Here is a 20,261-nt window from a genome sequence, read left to right on the forward strand (position 1 = left end):
TTCAGGAATCCCGTGCAAGCGAACCACCTGTTGCAAAAACAAGGGCACCAACTCTGAGGAAGATGGCAACTTAGGGAGTGGTACAAGATGGACCATCTTAGAGAATCTATCACAAATCACCCAAATAACAGTCATTCTCTGAGAGACAGGCATATCAGAGATAAAATCCATTGAAATATGGGTCCATGGCCTCCTGGGCACCGGCAAAGGCATCAACAACCCACTAGAGCGAGAAAACGGTTTAGACCGAGAGCAAGTCCCACAGGACTGCACAAAATTCCTGACATCACGAGACAAGGCGGGCCACCAAAAAGACCGACTCACCAAATCTCTAGTGTGAAAAATACCTGGATGACCAGCCAATGCAGAGCAATGAACTTCAGACATCACTCTCTTCCTCCACTGGTCAGGAACATACAATTTTCCAATGGGACAACGCTCAGGTTTGTCCTCCTGAAACTCTTCCAGAGCACGTCTCAAATCGGGCGAGATGGCAGAAAGAACTACCCCCTCACCTAAGATGGTAGCAGGCTTGGTCACAACAGGAGAATCAGCAAAGAAACTCCTAGAGAGGGCGTCTGCCTTGACATTCTTAGTGCCCGGAAGAAAAGAGACTACAAAATCAAAACGTGTGAAAAACAAGGCCCACCTAGCCTGTCTAGGATTCAAGCGTTTGGCCGACTACTGTTAAATCAAATTCTTGTGGTCAGTAAGGACCACGACTTGATGTTTAGCTCCCTCCAACCAATGTCTCCACTCCTCAAATGCCCATTTCATGGCTAACAGTTCCCGATTCCCCGCATCATAGTTACGTTCGGATGGGGAGAACTTTCGGGAAAAGAAAGCACAGGGATTCATTTTAGATGTTACAGGATCCTTTTGGGACAAAACAGCTCCTGCACCAATCTCAGAAGCGTCCACCTCTACCTGAAACGGGAGTGAGACATCAGATTGCCGCAAAACCGGAGCAGAAGTGAACCTTCGCTTCAGCTCCTGAAAGGAAGAAACAGCCTCCGGAGACCAATTCAGCACATCAGCACCCTTCTTAGTCAAATCAGTCAATGGTTTGGCAATACCAGAAAAATTAGCTATAAATTTACCATAAAAATTAGCAAAACCCAAAAACTTCTGGAGGGCCTTCAAAGAAGTGGGCTGAACCCAATCATAAATGGCCTGTACCTTGACCGGGTCCATTTCAATAGTTGACGGAGACAAAATAAATCCCAAAAATGAAATCCTCTGTACACCAAAAAGGCATTTCGATCCCTTGACATACAGGGAATTCTCCCTCAAAATCCGGAACAGTCCGAACATGTTCCACATGAGTCCCAATCCTTGGAAAAGATCAAAATATCATCCAGATAGATGATCAAAAATTTATCCACCAAGTCTCGGAAAATATCATTCATGAAGCACTGGAAGACAGAAGGGGCATTAGTGAGCCCAAAAGGCATCACCAGGTACTCAAAATGTCCCTCCGGAGTATTAAACGCCGTCTTCCATTCATCCCCATGCTTAATGCGAATAAGATTATACGCCCCCCTGAGGTCAAGCTTGGTAAACCAGCAAGCACCTTTAACTCTGGAGAATAGATCAGAAATCAGGGGTAACGGATACTGATATTTAACAGTAATTTTGTTGAGGGAACGATAGTCAATACAAGGCCTTAATGACCCATCTTTCATAGCCACGAAAAAAAAAACAGCACCTAAGGGTGAAGAGGATGGTCTAATATGACCCTTCTCCAACGACTCCTTAATATAGGATCGCATAGCCTCGTGCTCGGGTACAGATAAATTGAAAAGTCGACCCTTGGGAAATTTACACCCAGGGCTCAGCTCAATTGCACAGTCATAACTCCTATGAGGAGGCAAAGACGCAGACTCATTCTCACTAAATACATCATAAAAATCAGCCAAATAGTCAGGAACATCATGCGACTGGGGAGAGGTGGAGAAAACAGGAGCATCACTAAGGGCACACCGACAACACCAACTCACCACAGACACAGATTTCCAATCCAAAACTGGATTATGGATTTGCAACCAGGGAAACCCCAGAACAATGGTGTCATGCAAATTATGCAACACCAAAAATCTGCAATTCTCTTGATGGTCTGGGGCGACCCGCATTACCACCTGGGTCCAAAACTGAGGTTTATTCTTCGCCAAAGGAGTAGCATCAATACCCCTCAAAGGGATAGGCATCCGCAGAGGTGTCATAGGAAATCCACAACGTTTAGAAAAATCCAAGTCCATCAGGTTGAGAGCTGCTCCCGAATCCACAAAAGCCTTAGCGGAAAATGTGGACAGGGAGCAGATCAGAGTAATTGCCAGAAGAAACTTAGGTTGAACACCACCCACAGCAAATGTGTGTGCAAAACGTTTCTCTCGTTTAGGGCACACAGAAATGATATGCGAGGCATCACCACGGAAGAAACACAGCTTATTACGCCTTCTGAACTCCTGACGCTGCGCCCCAGACAAAACTCTATCACATTGCATAGGTTCAGACATTTGTTCAACAGATGGCAACACCTCTCGTGCGGTTTTGCGTTCACGCAAACGCCGATCAACCTGAATGGCTAATGACATAGAATCGTCAAGACCAGAGGGAACAGGAAATCCCACCATAGTATCTTTTACGGTTTCTGACAAACCCTTCCAAAAGAGAGCTGCCAAGGCACCATCATTCCAGGTAGTAAGGACCGCCCACCTTCGGAATTTTTGACAGTACAACTCTGCAGAATCCTGACCCTGGCTCAATGCCAACAGGGCCTTTTCAGCCTGATCAATAGCATTAGGTTCATCATACAACAACCCCAAGGCTTGAAAATATGCGTTCACATTAGTAAGAATAGGATCATCAGGTTTCAAAGAAAACGCCCAATCCTGGGGATCGCCGCGCAGCAAAGAGATGGCAATTTTAACCTGCTGCGCGGAGCTCCCCGACGAGTTAGGCTTCAAGGCAAAAAATAATTTACAATTCTTAAAATTCAGAAATTTAGACCGATCCCCAAAAAACACATCAGGAGTAGGGATCTTTGGTTCAGCAGCATGTGAATGAGTAAGATAGGCTGAAATTCCCCGCACTTCAGCAGTGAGCTGCTCCACACGATCAGACAATTGCTTCATCTCATTGAGAAAGAAAAAAAATTTCCCCTGCGGCCTCAGAGACATAGAGGAAAAAATATACACAAAAAAAAAATATTCTGACAAACTCTTTTTTTTTTTTACAATTCTTTCCTGCTATTGAGTACCCTAGGATCTGCGGTATGGCTGGTGATTCTGTTATGAATGAGTCACCGAAGGAGGAAAGAACAAAAATACAAGCTAAGTCCAGAAAACCGGAGAGGTTGGTAGCTATCGGATTGCAAACTCCTGATCCTATCCACAACAACTAACAGTAGCCGTGGGGGGTTCCTACGATGCCCTAGACCCCTTGATCACAGAAGGAGAACTAAATAGGCCTAAAGAAAGAAAGGGGAAATCTAAACTGCCCCAGAGCAGACCCCAAAGCAATAGGCAGCCCCCAACATATAATGACGGTGAAGCAAGATGAAAACACTAACACAGATAGAAAGATAGGTTGAGCAAATGATGGGGCCCAAGCTAACTAAAAAGGACAGGATAGAAAAGCTGTTGTCTGCAATCCGCAAAAAACCCTACCAAAAAATGTCCCAACCGTCTGATAGGAAAAACAGGCCCTGAAGTCGCTAGGACTTCAAAAAGACTATATCAGCACTCAGGTAAATTCTGAAGACAGAGCAAAGAGACAAACTGATCAGAGACAAAAATGGAACTCGGCACACCCCCGACCGGGGATGGCTGAACTCAAAAAAACAAGGTAAGCAAAACAAAAATAATAAGTTCAATAGCAGAGCAAAAACTTATCTTTGGTTAGCAGGAATCAGACTGGTCTCCAAGAATCCAGCAGAGAAATCACCAGCGACTCAGAAGGGCGTCGGCTGCCTTATATCCAGTCAGCAGTTCCTGTTACCCAGTCATCATCTACCAGATCAGGTGTTTGGTAATCAGCCTCACCACCTTCCTTCACCAGAAGAGGGAGTTCATCAGACATCGACAGTGAAGGGGAAAATGAACTCACAACACTCACCCATCCCTGTAGACTGTGAGCCCTCGCGGGCAGGGTCCCCTCTCCTTAGGTACTTGTGTGTCCCTTGTCTTACATATGTTAATTATACTGGTCTATATTTCCCCTTTTCACATATAAAGCACCATGGAATAAATGGAGCTTTATAAAAGCATAATAATAATAATAATAATAATAATATATAAAGCTCAATGTGGGTGTGTATGTATGTATGTATGTATGTATGTCCGGGATTGGCATCCGCACCATCGCAGCTACAGCCACAAAATTTGGCACAGTCACACGTCTGAACCCTGAGAGCGTCATAGGCTATGTTGTGAGGTGAAATTTTAACCCCGCGCGTTCCAATTCACCAAACAGTTTTGCCCCTATCTACATAATGGGGAAAAAGTGAATGTATGTATTGGCATCTGCACTGTCGTAGCAACAGCCACAAAATTTTGCACAGTCACACGTCTGGACCCCGAGAGCGTCATAGGCTATGTAGTGAGATGAAATTTTAACCCCACGTGTTCCAATCCACCAAACAATTTTGCCCCTATCTACATAATGGGGCAAAAGTGTATGTATGTATTGGCATCTGCACCGTCGTAGCTACAGCCATAAAATTTTGCACAGTCACACGTCTGGACCCCGAGAGCGTCATAGGCTATGTTGTGAGGCGAAATTTTAACCCCGCGCGTTCCAATTCACCAAACAATTTTGCCCCTATCTTCATAATGGGGGAAAAAGTGAAAGGAAAAGTGTTGGAGGCAAATTGACAGCTGCCAGATGTGAACAAGGGGGACTTAAAGAATAAGAGCGATGGCGCCAAAGAGTATATACCGTACAGTTGCTAAGGTGGGGCCCTGACTTGGGATACTCACCACACACGGGGGTATGAACACACACACAAAATGCGCCACACACTACCACGTGCTTCAACACATATACCACCCTCAGCACACATTTCACCACACATACACCAACCTCGCCACATAAAAGTCGAAACACAAAAGTCGCCACTCAAAACTCGCCACGCTGTCTCAGAGCTGTTTAAAAGATGAAAAATGAGCTGTGATTGGTTGCTATCATCAACAGTTTTGTTTGTAGACAGTTGTGGTAACAGGCCTATTATTCTTATCATTTCTATGGTGTTATCGTCCTTCTGTAAAGCTGGAAATAACACAATTTATTACCGTGCCAACACAGACCACACTCTGACACAGACTGCAGGGGGAGCCCAGTATCACACAGGATAGGATTAGATACACAGCTCAGCAGTCAGTATCACACAGGATAGGATTAGATATACGGCTCATCAGTCAGTATCACACAGGATAGTATTAGATGCACGTTTTTTTATGTGCAATATAATCATTATAATTTGTTATAACTAACCACAGTTGGTTACTATGCCCAGGCAACGCCGGGCTCTTCAGCTAGTCTGAAATAAAACTGATAAGTCTGTTATACATGTTTTCTCAGAACTATTTTGTAACAAGACATACCTTTTGCTTTAAACTGGCCATACCTTTGCGATAGCTGTCAGCTGTGAGAATGGCCTGCTGACAGTTTATCTATCTTGACTCCTTCATGCTCATGAGCAAATGGCTGGACATAATATGTTTTCAACAGGGAGACTTTGCTGGCAGCATTTTATCTCCTATGAAAACAAAAGATTTGGTCGGTATCAAGTTAATAAGTTAGCCCATATCAATAGGCTAAGGAATAACTTACTAATCGCTTGGGGTCTAGCGAATCTTTGCTCCATTCATTTTCGAAATGAACTGTAAAGCAGGCCATACACATTAGACAGTCGATGATGCTTTGGCCGATCATTTGGCCAACTCTCCCGTACTTAGGAGCGCTTGCTCCACTGAGCGTTCCTGTATTCTCTATTAGAAAGCCGATGGCTCACACATTGCCCATTGACTTATTTTCGGGAGAACAATGCGTTCGGCAGTCTGAGATCGAACTTGAGCGAACTACATCTCCCCCGACCATCAATCGGCTATCACCCCCAGACACATTAGACCATGAGACAAACCCATCGATATCAGCGCGTTTGTCTGACATTAGTCTAATGTGTATGGGATCCTTTAGCTGAGCACAGCAAGGATCATGCAAGTGTCCAGGCAGTATAGAGTATATGTCTACACCAGAACAGTTTTAATAAACCTCTTTACTCCTGAAATCTACGGAGGGATTTACTTGGTAATCTCTTAATCTGATCTTTATCTTGCAAAGTAATTTTAAAGTATTAATGGGATTTTATTAATCTGTTTTTTTTTAATGTTCCAAAAAGAAATCTTAGTTTTTTCACTTCCTTATATCTCTCTAGTATACACACAACAGCAAATCATTCTAATGTTCAATTTTCTAATTTGCAGACATGGATTTCCACTCATATAGTTAGTAAAATAACTTGCAATATTTGGATTTAATGTGGATTTCTTTTTATGAAAATTTAAACCTGAACATAAGTGAAAGTCTAATTTAAAATATATTTTATTTTATCAATGTTATTTTTTCAGTTATTCACCAAGAACAATACACATATAAAACAAGACCAAGGTCTAGGTAAGATCAGCACAATCATATTTGCAATGCTTACATATATTAATATTGGCAATCTATGTGTGTTATATGTGTGTTATAGCTGTGTTAGATTGGAGTGCCAAGGGCCCACCAGTAACAATACAATACATTCAAATATTACATTACCCTCATACATAAATGTACTTTTGATTCTATGTAATAATGACAAGATACTGCCTTTGTCTGCACATAGTGAATTAAGCGTAGAATGCTAACAACTGCAAAATTGAGATGTGGGACCCACACCTACACAGCGTCCCACCAGGGAATGTACCGTATTTTTCGGATTATAAGATGCTCCGGATTATAAGACACCCCCCAAATTTTTAGCAGAAAAAATAGGAATTTTTTTTTTAGTAAAATGGTGGTGCTTATAATCCATGCGTCGTATTGCTCACCGGGGGTGGTGGCTGCTGTGAAGCCAGGGTCACTGCTGGAGGAGGCAGGAGTGGGGTGATGCTGCAGGCTGCAGGCTAAGATGAGAGGGTGTCCAATGTGCAGTGCGCCGCTGCAGTTGACCGGTGCTGCGGATGTTCGGTGCTGAGGGTGTCCCTGGCGGTGCTGATGAGCTGCCCATTGGTGCTGCCCGGAGTGTCTTGCGCTGCTGCCCGGGGTGTCTGGCGGTGCTGCTCGGGATGTCTGCCGCTGTGGGGGGGGCTTTGTTGACATCTCATCTCCTGAGATCTTGAGACTGAGATCTCCATCTGCGCATGCGCCACCCCCCGGTGGCCATTTTCCTGTCGTCCACCACCCAGGCTCTCGCCTTTCACAAAATGTCGGCAGAGACCCCCCTCGCCGCAGTGGCGGACACCCCAGGCAGCAGCGGCGGACACCCTCTCATCCCAGCCTGCAGCAACGGTAAGGTAAGATATATACGCATTATAAGATGCACCCCCAATCCCCCCTCCAATTTGAGGGAAAAAAAGTGTGTCTTATAATGCGTAAAATACGGTGTAATGCGTAAAATACGGTATATTTTAGGTTGCTTTTACACTTACCGCAAAAATTCTACGGTGTGCTGTGTGCCGTATGGCCATGGGGGCCGTATTTACGTCCGTGATAAAAGATTGAGCTTGCTCGATCTTTTCCACGATGTACGGACATGGCCCCCATTGTAAATCAATGGGGCCACAAAACAAACGGAAGTAATATCTCTGCAAATCCTATTATAAATATCCGAACTCCTAAACACTTTGAGTTTCTGCTCCAAATGTTCAGCAAGAAACTAAGCACAAAACCTAAAATACATTCCTGCTCTTATTTTTGCAAATTTTAATGACAACATTTTGAGTTCTTTTCTTACCAAAGACATTAGAAAAGTAAATATGAAAAATAAATTTCTTGTGTGTACTGTGTATAGGAAGTACCAGATGTGTAAGTTAATGCTCCAACACTCCAGTGTAACATGGTCTTGCCCTCAAGCACCAATGCCTGGGTGTGACTGCTACCTTTATACTTGCTTTAGCTATGCCTTTAAAACGTACACTTGACAAGAAATAGAAAAATAAAGTATGAGAATTTAGAAATACGTTAGGTGAGTAGGAGAACATGACTTATGGATGTGTTATATTATTGATTAATATTTAATTTTATATCACCATGTGTAAGGCTAATGTGATATAATGCTAAGTTCCCATGATGAGTATTTGATGAGTTTTATGCTGCAGATTTTCTTATGATTTTTAATTGCATTTTTGGGTGTATTTTTGTTCATGTGTTTTTATCGAGTTGTTTCATCTCTATTTTTTGTCCGTTTCTGAAATGTCAAATAAGTCTATAAAACTGCTTTGTCTTGGATACTCAGTATTATAGAAAAAGACATGCACTGCACATACAAAAATCATAAGTTGATCTATTGCCATTAGGCAACTATTTACAAAACTGAGCATGAGATTCTTAGTTTAACATTCTGATTAGGCTGTATGAAGCCCACTACAACGTCATGGTGAACCTCTCAGTGTGTCCCTAAACTCAAAGATGTGGCACCATGTGCAAGCAGGGTGAGTGACCTGGAGTCCTACATCACCCATGCTTTGTGACTGAGTCCGTATGACTTGGTCATACCACTCCTTAGGGTTCGCTCATATCTGTGTATAAATTCGGCCAGCGCAGTGTAAGAAAAAATCGGATTGCACTTGCACCAATATTATTAAATCAGACAGTGTTAATCTGCAAGTTTTTCCTCACCTGGAATTGGGGTGAGGAAAAAGAATCACAGCACACTGCGTATCGTTGCGTACAATGGCCGAGAGTCACCAATTCATGCCAATGGGTGTGAGAAAAAAATTACACAGCACACGGACCATGTGTGTGGGTCGCCCTCCCAGGGCTGTGGGGTACTCGGTACCGGGTCGGTGTCAGGGGGATGTGTCACAGCAGCGGTGACCCAGGCTGTGGCCCTGGGCGCCCAAGCAATGGGGAGATGTAGTTAATGGTAGAATAGTTCGTGACGCCACCCGTGGTGTTTGGCAAATATGGTGTTAGGCCAACGCTGCATACAGATCCGCTGGGACTGATGGTATGTGCAGCTTAGATGGTAAAGCTCCCCACAGGTGGAGCTGTACTCCCAGGGCAGTGTAGATGTAGCTGGCACGGGGATGTAGCAGTGCCGAAAGCATGGGGAACAGGCAAGACACAGCGGTTGTAGTTTCTGTACCTTTACTGAGTATATGCAGTCCAGAGTCCTGATTACAGATGGTATTGGAGCAGGTTAGCCTGGAAGCAGATCAGGATTCTCTCTCAGCAGAAGGGCTGTGCAGTCTCCTTCCTAGCGCTTTGTAGTGTGAAGCACTCCAGTACTTAGTTACTCTGAAATACCTCCCTTCAGATGTTCCTAGAACATTACTTGAATGACAGACAGCTGTAGCCTCTCTCGGGGACTCCTCTCCTGAGTCCTGGCTCTCTATTCAGTTGCTGTTGTGTCCCAAGTCTCGGATGGGAGCAGGGCATTTACAGCCTCCTACTCCTCTGGTATCTGTGGCAGGACCGTTAGTATCCGTACCACCGTGGAGACCAGGCTCCATTCTTTGCGCTCTAGCGGTGAGGGAGCTCTCCTCCCGGAGCTCAACCTCCACCCCGCTCCACACGTCTGCACACGTGGACCTCCTTACACTATCTGACTACTCCTTTCTCCTGACCCTCAGAGAGTACTCTGCTCCTCAATCCTGGTTCAGAGTTCCCCCTGGTGGCCCAGAGTGGAATTGTGTTGTATGCATTAGGTTAACTGCTGGAGAGACCCATCACTGCTTCCAAGCCTGGCATTACCCTCCCCTGGAGGAAGGCAAAGCCAGTGTGGCGACCATACTCCTAGGGGCGCCACATTCCCCCCTAGTGCAAGTCAGCACTCCTGGGCTGAACAAAAACATGAAAAACAACATATAAACATTTAAACAACAATAATTGTACAAGATTTGAAAAAGAGAAAAATGTACAAAAAACAATTGCTGCAAAAATGGTCCTATGATGACAAGTCCAACAGCAATGTCCATGGTCCATTCCTGGCAAATGGTAAATATATACAAAGAAAGTTTTTGACCACACACAAGTCCTGTGGTTCAGTGTCCATGAACAAAACTTAGCAATTTCCAAGGAAACTCTTACAGGTTACCTGTAGGTACAAAACTTAGAAAAAAGTTACATATTTACATTCAATTTCAATATTCACGTTTAATTTAGATACGGAACCTAACTGGTAGTACACCCTGTATGGTACGAGTGGATCTGCGTAAGACTGGTACTGTAGCGGGCCTTACTGTTTGTCTGGTTCTAACTACCGGTGTGGTGTGTAATGTTCTAGATATGCTCCTAGTAGTTCTACATGGCACGGGGACACAAACTGGTCTGTGAACTCTTGGACTCACCACGGGCACTACAGGTTCACCACTGGCAGGGCGAGGGTTCTCTGGCTCCACTGCTGGTGTGGCCTCTGTTGCCTGATTTTCTCGATCTTCAAGGTCTTCTTGAGTCCTATTCTCCTGTGCTTCTACTTGGGGAAATAACAACACCGGCACCATTTGCATCATTAACTCTAGCCCAATTCGCAGGGATCTCTCCCAGCACGGTACTGACTGTCTTTTCTTCCTCTGTAGGTGGGATGTTATCTGATCCTCCCGCTTTTTCTTTCAACTGGTCATTGCATAACTTCAAGTGATCCCTGGATACCGCTGCTGAGATCTCTCCTCCATCTTTGCTAACAAGGCATACTTTGGCATTATCAAAGTTTGAGGGCAGAATGGTATAGGGCTCCTCTTCCCATTGATCATCCAGCTTATGCAGTCTTCTTTTTCTCTTGAGAACTTGTTTTCCTGGCAAAAAGGAACAGCAGGTGCATTTTGGTTATAAAGTCTCTCCTGCTTCTGCCTTGCCTGAGCCAGACTCTTCTCCACACACTCCTGTACCCTTCTGTACTGCTGCTGCCTCTCCTTGTCCCAGTCAGCATCTGGTGACGTTACTTCAGGCATCAGGATTCCCATGTCCAAGTCAATAGGCAGCTTACCAGGCCTTGCTCTCATCAGGTACGCTGGAGTACAGTTGGTAGAGTTCACTGGGATATGGTTGTAGAGGTCCACCAGATCGGGCAACTTTTCTGGCCACAGATTTCTCTCCTCCAAGGGCAATGTCTTCAGTAAATCAATCACTACCTGGTTCATCTTCTCGCACATGCCGTTGGTCTGTGGATGATAAGGTGTTGTCCGGATCTTCTTACACCCATATAAGTTGCAAAATTCATGGAACACTTCTGCCTCGAAAGCTGGACCTTGATCTGTCAGCACCCTCTCAGGATAACCATGTGGTCTACAGAAGTGCTGTTGGAATGCTCTGGCCGCTGTCCTGGCCGCTAGATCTTTGACGGGCACAACCACCAGGAATCTTGAATAGTGGTCCACAATGGTAAGGGCTTAGAGGTAACCTGACTGGCTTGGAACCAGCTTCACATGGTTCAGGGCTACCAACTCTAGGGGCTGTTTGGTGATGATTGGCTGTAAGGGAGCTCTCTGGCTGTCTTGATCCTTTTTGCGCAGGTTACACTGTCCACACTCCCAGCACCACCTCTCAATGGCCTTCCACATGCCAGTCCAGTAGAACCTCTCTCAGAGCAATGTTTCCAACTTCTTCCATCCAAAGTGTCCAGCTCCATTGTGGTATGCTCCTAGGACCATTGATGCATCTCTCTTTGGGACCACCACCTGCCAGACCAGCTCATGTGTGCGGGCATTGATACTCCTCCGACACAGCTTCCCTTCATAAATGAACAGCCGACCTCTTTCCTTCCACAACTGATGAGTTTCTTCAGGAGCATTCAACTCTGGACGTGAGTCACCTTGTGTCAGCAGCTCTTTCACCAGGCGAACTGCAGGGTCATTATCTTGTGCTTCTGCCCAATCATGATGGGGCAACGGATTCAGAGTGACTTCCTTCAAGCCAGGCCGCCTGTTTCTCACGCCTTGATCACTTTGGCCCACAGTGGCCGGTGGAAGGGAGGCAATTCTACCTCTTCCAGAGCCTCAGGGTCTTCTGCTGCATCTGGAAGATTAGGCATCCTGGATAGCGCATCAGCATTGCCATTCTTGTGACCTGCCCGGTACTTGATGATAAACTAATAATTGGATAACCGAGCCATCCATCGCTGCTCCAGTGCTCCTAGCTTGGCAGTGTCCAAGTGGGTCAACGGGTTGTTGTCCGTGAAGATTGTAAATTTGGCCGAAGCTAGGTAATGCTTGAACCTTTCGGTGACAGCCCAGACTATGGCAAGGAACTCCAGCTTGAAAGAACTGTAATTATCAGGGTTCCTCTCAGTGGGACGCAGCTTCCTGCTGGCGTAGGAGATCACTCTCTCTTTTCCATTCTGTACCTGTGACAGTACTGCTCCTAATCCCACATTGCTGGCATCCGTGTACAGCACAAAGGGTTTGTCATAATCTGGGTAGGCCAGAACTTCATCACCTGTGAGAGCCATCTTCAATCTGGTGAAAGACCTCTCCAACTCTTCAGTCCATTCAAATGTGGAATTCTTCTGCTTGCCTTTCTTGGACTGCCCCACCAGAAGGTTTTGCATCGGGGTGGCTATTTCAGTAAAGCCTTTGATGAATCTCCGGTAGTAGCCTACCAGTCCAAGGAATTGGCGTACCTCATGGAGGTTGCTGGGCTTCGTCCAGTCCCGGATGACCGTGACCTTGTCAGGATCTGGTGCCACACCTTCTGCACTTACCACATGACCGAGGTACTGTACCTTAGGCTTCAGGAGGTGGCATTTTGAAGGCTTCACTTTCAGGCCAAAATTGGACAAAGCTTCAAACACTTCGGCCAGGTGTTCCAGATGCTCTTCATAGGTCTTGGAGAAAACGATGACATCATCCAAGTACAACAGGACTGTTTCAAAGTTCACGTGTCCCATTCAACACTCCATCAGCCGCTGAAATGTTCCTGGAGCAGTGCAGAGTCCAAATGGCATATAATTGAACTCACAGAGACCCATTGGAGTGGTAAATGCGGTTTTCTCCTTGTCTGCCTCTGCCACGGGAACCTGCCAATACCCACTGGTGAGATCCAAGGTGGAAAAGTAGTTAGCAGTTTTAAGTGCAGCTAATGACTCTTCAATTCTAGGCAATGGGTAGGTATCTTTATGTGTGATACTGTTAATTTTCCTGTAATCAACACACATTCTCATAGTACCATCCTTTTTCTTTACAAACACTATTGGAGCTGCCCATGGGCTACAACTGTCCCTAATGACCCCAGCTTCCTTCATCTCTTTCAACATACTCTTAGCACATTGGTACTGTGTTGGGGGTATAGGTCTGTACCTCTCCTTTATGGGTGGATGGTCACCAGTGGGGATATGATGTTGCACCCCTTTTGCCTGCCCAAAATCTAGTGGGTGTTTGCTGAATACCCGTTCATACTCTTGTGTCACTCTGTAAACCCCATTTCTCTGGTATGAAGGTGTAGAATCAGTCCCACCTGCAGTTGCTGGCACCACTCTCCTAGCTGCTTCACAGGGCCATTGTCCTCCACCAGATCGGATGAGACCAAAGGCTCTGCTGCCTGCAATGAGTTGTTATTAACAGTGAGCAGTTTAGCAACTGTGGCGTACCGAGGTATTGTGGCTTCCTCCTCCCCACAATTCAGAAGGCGTACAGGTGCTCTCCCCTTTCGTACATCAACCACCCCTCTGGCTGTCAGGACAGTGGGCCTGCTATCTGAATATACTGGCTCTACCAATGCCTGGTAATCCTGCCCTCTGAGCCCTATCTCTGCCCGACACCAAACCAACATTTCACATCTGGGGGGTATTACATTTGGGAAAAGCATCACTCACTCTGACGCTGCCAATCTCTCCGCCAGAGAGTTCTACCTGTTGCCTTTGCATCAGGGCTCGGATCTCCTTCTGCAGGACTCGTTGTTCACTGGAACCAGCAGTCTCAGCCACCTATTGTAACAAGACAATAACTTCGGACAGACAGTTTTCAATTACATTTGTACCAAGAGTCATCATGGGATTACATTCACGTCGGTCAATATCAACAACTATCAGACCTTGTGATTTTAGCACCACCCGCCCCACTTTAACAGAAATTTCCTTGCATCCAATCTGCGGCAAGGTATGACCATTACTAGCAACTACAGTTAGCTCATCAGTGGGGCCACGGGTGAGTTCAGAATCAGCCCAGTACCTCTTGTACAAAATATACGGCATAGTGGTCACCTGGGAGCCAGTGTCCAGCAAAGCGTTCATGGGGATGCCGTCAATCACCACAGGAAGGATCGGTCTCCCTCCCACATACTTGGCTCTCCAGGGGTTGCTCGTTTAAAGGACAGTACCTTGCAAGATGACCTGCCTTGTAACAGCGGCGACAGATGGGACGTCCGTCCTGGTCGTAGCGATCATTGTTCCTTCCTCGAAGTGGCGGGGTTCTCCTCCTCCAGAGCCATGGGACATCCTCTGGACTGGAAGCAAGTTGGACCTTTTCTTTGGAGGAATCCTGCAGGGACTGCACGGTTCTGGTGAGTGCAGCCATTCCTTTGGTCAGTTCCTGGACCTGAAGACGCAGCTCCTCTGTTGGATCTTTATCCAGGGTCTGGGCATCAGCCTCCACAGGGATGGAAGGAAAGGATGTAGCTTCCTGATGGTAGGTGATCACTGGGCACCTAGGGGGCGCTGGACGGCTGTCAGAGGATTCCTGCAGCACCCGGATAGCCCTGTCCTTAAACTCAGCAAAGTTCAAATCAGGGTTTTGCAGGGTAATGATGCGTAACTGTCCTCTGTGGGTACTGGACAGGAGTCCTTCGATGAACTGCTCCTTTAACAATTTGTCTTCTTCTTTCACACTATCAAAGTCAACTTGCTTAACTGCTCGCAGCGCCTCCTGCAGGTTGAGGGCATAGTCCCTGATACTGTCCTGCGCCCTCTGTTTACAGCCAAAGAACCGCATCTTAATTTCAGCTGCAGTGCGGGTGTCAAAAGTGCTTCTCAGCTTGGCCAGGATCTTTGCAACAGTGTCTTTATCAGTGTCCTGCCAGGCTTTCACTTCTCTCTGCGCTGCACCCGTTAGCTGTCCAATCAGGATATTCACTTTCTGGTCTTCAGACAGAGGGTAAACTTTAAACAAGCTGCACAGTCTTTCCTTAAATTCACTCAGGGTATGTGACTCACTGGAGTACTGCGGTAGCCAGGCCGCTCCTGGTATGTAGGGCATAGACAGCGGCATTATGGCGACCGCTGCGAGGGTTAGCGGGAGCGCCCCCCGTTCCATCGGCGTTATCCTCAGACATCTTCTTTCCCCCCTAGTTAACGTTAGCTAGGCCGGGGGATTGGGGTGAGCTCTCCGGCGGCCGCTTCACAGGCCCGATGCTCCGGGCTGTAGGCCTCAGCTCCTCCCCCTCTCGCGCGCTGTCCTCTCTTCCCGCGCGGCACTTCTCTTCTTCGCGCTCAGTGGCAGACTCCGCCCACGAAGGCCCGCCTCTTTCTTCCAGCGCACGCCAAGCAGCGCGGCAATGGCGGCAAATGGCGCCAAATTCACACAGTTCACAAACACAGTCTATGGCACACAGGACCCGGGGATACCAGGCTCCGTAATCCTGTTCGTGACGCCAAATTGGGTCGCCCTCCCAGGGCTGTGGGGTACTCGGTACCGGGTCGGTGTCAGGGGGATGTGTCACAGCAGAGGTGACCCGGTCCGTGGCTCTGGGCGCCCAAGCAATGGGGAGATGTAGTTAATGATAGAATAGTTTGTGACGCCACCCATGGTGTTTGGCAAATATGATGTTAGGCCAACGCTGCATACAGATCTGCTGGGACTGATGGTATGTGCAGCTTAGATGGTAAAGCTCCCCACAGGTGGAGCTGTAGTCCCAGGGCAGTGTAGATGTAGCTGGCACGGGGATATAACAGTGCCGAAAGCGTAGGGAACAGACAAGACACAGCGGTTGTAGTTTCTGTACCTTTACTGAATATATGCAGTCCAGAGTCCTGATTACAGATGGTATTGGAGCAGGTTAGCCTGGAAGCAGATCAGGATTCTCTCTCAGCAGAAGGGCTGTGCAGTCTCCTTCCTAGCGCTTTGTAGTGTGAAGCACTCCAGTACTTAGTTACTCTGAAATACCTCTCTTCAGATGTTCCTAGAACTTTACTTGTATGACACACAGCTGTAGCCTTTCTCGGGGACTCCTCTCCTGAGTCCTGGCTCTCTATTCAGTTGCTGTTGTGTCCCAAGTCTCGGATGGGAGCAGGGCATTTACAGCCTCCTACTCCTCTGGTATCTGTGGCAGGACCATTGGTATTCTTACCACCGTGGAGACCAGGCTCCAATCTTTGCGCTCTAGCGGTGAGGGAGCTCTCCTCCCGGAGCTCAACCTCCACCCCGCTCCACACGTCTGCACACCTGGACCTCCTTACACTATCTGACTACTCCTTTCTCCTGACCCTCAGAGAGTACTCTGCTCCTCAATCCTGGTTCAGAGTTCCCCCTGGTGGCCCGGAGTCGAATTGTGTTGCATGCATTAGGTTAACTGCTGGAGAGACCCATCACTGCTTCCAAGCCTGGCATTACCCTCCCCTGGAGGAAGGCAAAGCCAGTGTGGCAACCATACTCCTGGGGGCGCCACACGTGTGCTGTCCAATTTTTACATACCCATCTCATAGGAAATCTGACATTTAATCAGCCAAATACAGTAAATTCACCGCGTGAACTGTCAAAATAGCTACAGTGGGTACGGAAAGTATTCAGACCCCTTTAAAGTTTTCACTCTTTGTTTATTTGGAGCCATATAGTAAATTCAAAAAAGTTCATTTTTTTTCTCATTGATGTACACTTTGCACCCCATCTTGACTGAAAAAAACCCAGAAATGTAGACATTTTTGCAAATTTATTAAAAAAGAAAAACTGGTCATAAGTATTCAGACCCTTTGCTTAGACCAGGGTTCCCCAACTCCAGTCCTCAAGGCCCACCAACAGGTCATGTTTTCAGGATTTCCTTAGTATTGCCAGGTGATAATTGCATCACCTGTACAATACAAGGGAAATCCTGAAAACATGACCTGTTGGTGGGCCTTGAGGACTGGAGTTGGGGAACCCTGGCTTAGACACTCACATTTAAGTCACATGCTGTCCATTTCCTTGTGATCCTCCTTCAGATGGTTCTACTCCTTCATTGGAGTCCAGCTGGGTTTAATTAAACTGATAGGACTTGATTTGGAAAGGCACACACCTGTCTATGTAAGACCTCACAGCTCACAGTGCATATCATACCAAATGAGAATCATGAGGTCAAAGGAACTGGCCAAGGAGCTCAGAGACAGGATTGTGGCAAGGCACAGATGTGGACAAGGTTACAGAAGAATTTCTGCAGTACTCAAGGTTCCTAAGAGCATAATGGCATAGTGGCCTCCACAATCCTTAAATGGAAGAAGTTTGTGACCACCAGAAGTCTTCCTAGACCTGGCCGTCCAGCCAAACTAAGCACTTGTGGAAGAAGAGCCTTGGTAAGATAGGTAAGGAAGAACCCCAAGATCACTGTGGCTGAGCTCCATAGATGCAGTAGAGAGATGAGAGAAAGTTTCACAAATACAACTATCACTGCAGCCCTCCACCAGATGGGCCTTTATTATAGAGTGGCCCGATGGAAACCTCTCCTCAGTTACAAACCAGACAGGCCCAAATGCATCTGCACTAATCTGCACGGCCAATCCCTGATTGTAGGCTGGCTGATTCATTTGGTATTTATGCACCTGTGCAGCTGCCATTTTATTTGGGTCCGCTGCACCCTGGATTAGTGCAGATGCATTTGGGCCTGTCTGGTTTGTAACTGAATTTTTTGGAGGATTTTTTTCCTCTTTTTGAGGTTTTCATGTTAGAATAGGGACTGACAAGTCTAAGGAACTTTGACGCAGTTTGTCAGCTTCCGTATTAAGGCCTTAATATCAACCCACACCTTACATATATTGCTATGTTTTTTGTGCACTTTTTAGATTTTTTCCAGGGTGCAGTTGGGCCCAAATGGTTCTGCAAACTTGTGGCCTCTGTTCACACGGGATGCATTCTAGTTGGCACTGGGCAGCCCCCCTATATGATTGTAGGCTGGCTGTTTCATTTGGTATTTATGCACCTGCCATTTTACTTGGGTCCGCTGCACCCTGGATTAGTGCAGATGCATTTGGGCCTGTCTGGTTTGTAACTGAATTTTTTGGAGGATTTTTTTCCTCTTTTTCAGGTTTTCATGTTAGAATAGGGACTGACAAGTGTAAGGAACTTTGACGCAGTTTGTCAGCTTCCATATTAAGGCCTTAATATCAACCAATGCCTTACATATATTGCTATGTTTTTTGTGCACTTTTTATATTTTATCCAGGGTGCAGTTGGGCCCAAATGGTTCTGCAAACTTGTGGCCTCTGTTCACACGGGATGCATTCTAGTTGGCACTGGGCAGCCCCCCTATATGGTGTTACTAAGAGGTTGTGAGCCAGAAGCCCTGCATTCCCTGTGTGAACACTGCCACATGCGGATTATTTTTTCTGCACTGGTGTACCACACGGCCAATCCCTGATTGTAGGCTGGCTGTTTCATTTGGTATTTATGCACCTGTGCAGCTGCCATTTTGCTTGGGTCCGCTGCACCCTAGATTAGTGCAGATGCATTTGGGCCTGTCTGATTTGTAACTGAATTTTTTGGTGGATTTTTTTCCTCTTTTTGAGGTTTTCACAAACCTCTCCTCAGTGCCAGACATATGAAAGCCTGCATAGAATTTACTAAAAAACACATGAAGGACTCCCAGATTTTGAGAAATAAGATTCTCTGGACTGATGAGACAAAGATAGAACTTTTTGGTGATAATTCTAAGCGGTACGTGTGGAGAAAACCAGGCACTGCTCATCACCTGCCCAGTACAATTCCAACAGTGAAACATGGTGGTGGCAGCATCATGCTGTGGGGGTGTTTTCAGCTGCAGCGACAAGACGACTGATTGCAATTGAAGGAAACATGAATGTGGCCAAGCACAGAGATATCCTAGATGAAAACCTCTTCCAGAGTGCTCTGGACCTCAGACTTGGCAGAAGGTTCACCTTCCAACAAGACAATGACCCTATGCACACAGCCAAAATAACAAATTAGTGGCTTCAGAACAACTCTGTGACCATTTGTGACTGGCCCAGCCAAAGTCCTGACCTAAACCCTATTGCGCCTCTCTGGAGAGACCTGAAAATAGCTGTCCACCAACGTTCACCATCCAGGTGTGAAAAACTTTTTGCATCATTCCCAAGAAGACTCATGGCTGTACTAGCTTATGACCGTGTGATATTTCAGTTTTTCTTTTTTAATACATTTGCAAAAATTTCTACATTTCTGTTTTTTTTCCCGTCAAGATGGGGTGCAGGGTGTACATTAATGAGAAAAAAAATGAACTTTTTTGAATTTACCAAATGGCTGCAATGAAGCAAAGAGTGAAAAATTTAAAGTTTCTGAATACTTTCCGTACCCACTGTAGTAGCCAAATAATAGCACCATAATGACCATTATCAAAAACCACACTAATCATACCACCAGTGACAGTCCTACATAGAAGTTCTGTAGATCGTATAAGTGTATAGAGTCCACATAAGTCCAGTGATTTACTGGTCTTCAAGCATAGGAATTAATGTACGCTTTTTTGCTTCATCCGGCACAGACCACTATGACTTCTTCCAGTCAGGACTTGCCTCTGCAGAAAAGTGGCACACATACATCTATGACTGATTACTTCTATTCAACCCACCACACTTTTTTCCCCACTTCTGCACTGCAACAGGTGAAGAAAAAAAATTGTATTAGCGCCACCCTACTGCCCTACTCAGTATCAGGTAATCCCTTTTGCTCTCCTCGTAGTAACAGTGAACCCCAAAAGTAAAATACATTACAGTAGTGATGTCTCCCCTTGTGACCCTCTCATAGTAGAAATATTCCCCCCATGGCTCCCATACTTTACGATGCAAATGCCCCCTTTTGTGGCTCCTGTGCAATAATAAAATTCCCCTTATGCCTCCATACAGTAGTAATGTCTGTGTTTATTTTCATATACAAAATAAAACCTGATGT

At 46.0% G+C, this 20,261-nt stretch overlaps 1 protein-coding gene across 6 annotated transcripts in view; it reads left to right on the top strand.

Moving 5' to 3' along the window:
* Window positions 1-20,261, top strand: part of REPS2 (RALBP1 associated Eps domain containing 2) — a 301,690-nt gene that overhangs the window by 202,199 nt on the left and 79,230 nt on the right. For all 6 annotated transcript variants that reach the window (XM_073574130.1, XM_073574114.1, XM_073574109.1 and 3 more), the window contains exon 13: window positions 6,630-6,675. In XM_073574130.1, the coding sequence (XP_073430231.1) occupies window positions 6,630-6,675 (46 nt within the window). The remainder of the gene's footprint in view (window positions 1-6,629; window positions 6,676-20,261) is intronic.

This window comes from Dendrobates tinctorius, unplaced genomic scaffold, assembly GCF_039654945.1.
Source record: "Dendrobates tinctorius isolate UK_male_01 unplaced genomic scaffold, ASM3965494v1 ptg000007l, whole genome shotgun sequence".
NCBI lineage: Eukaryota > Metazoa > Chordata > Amphibia > Anura > Dendrobatidae > Dendrobates > Dendrobates tinctorius.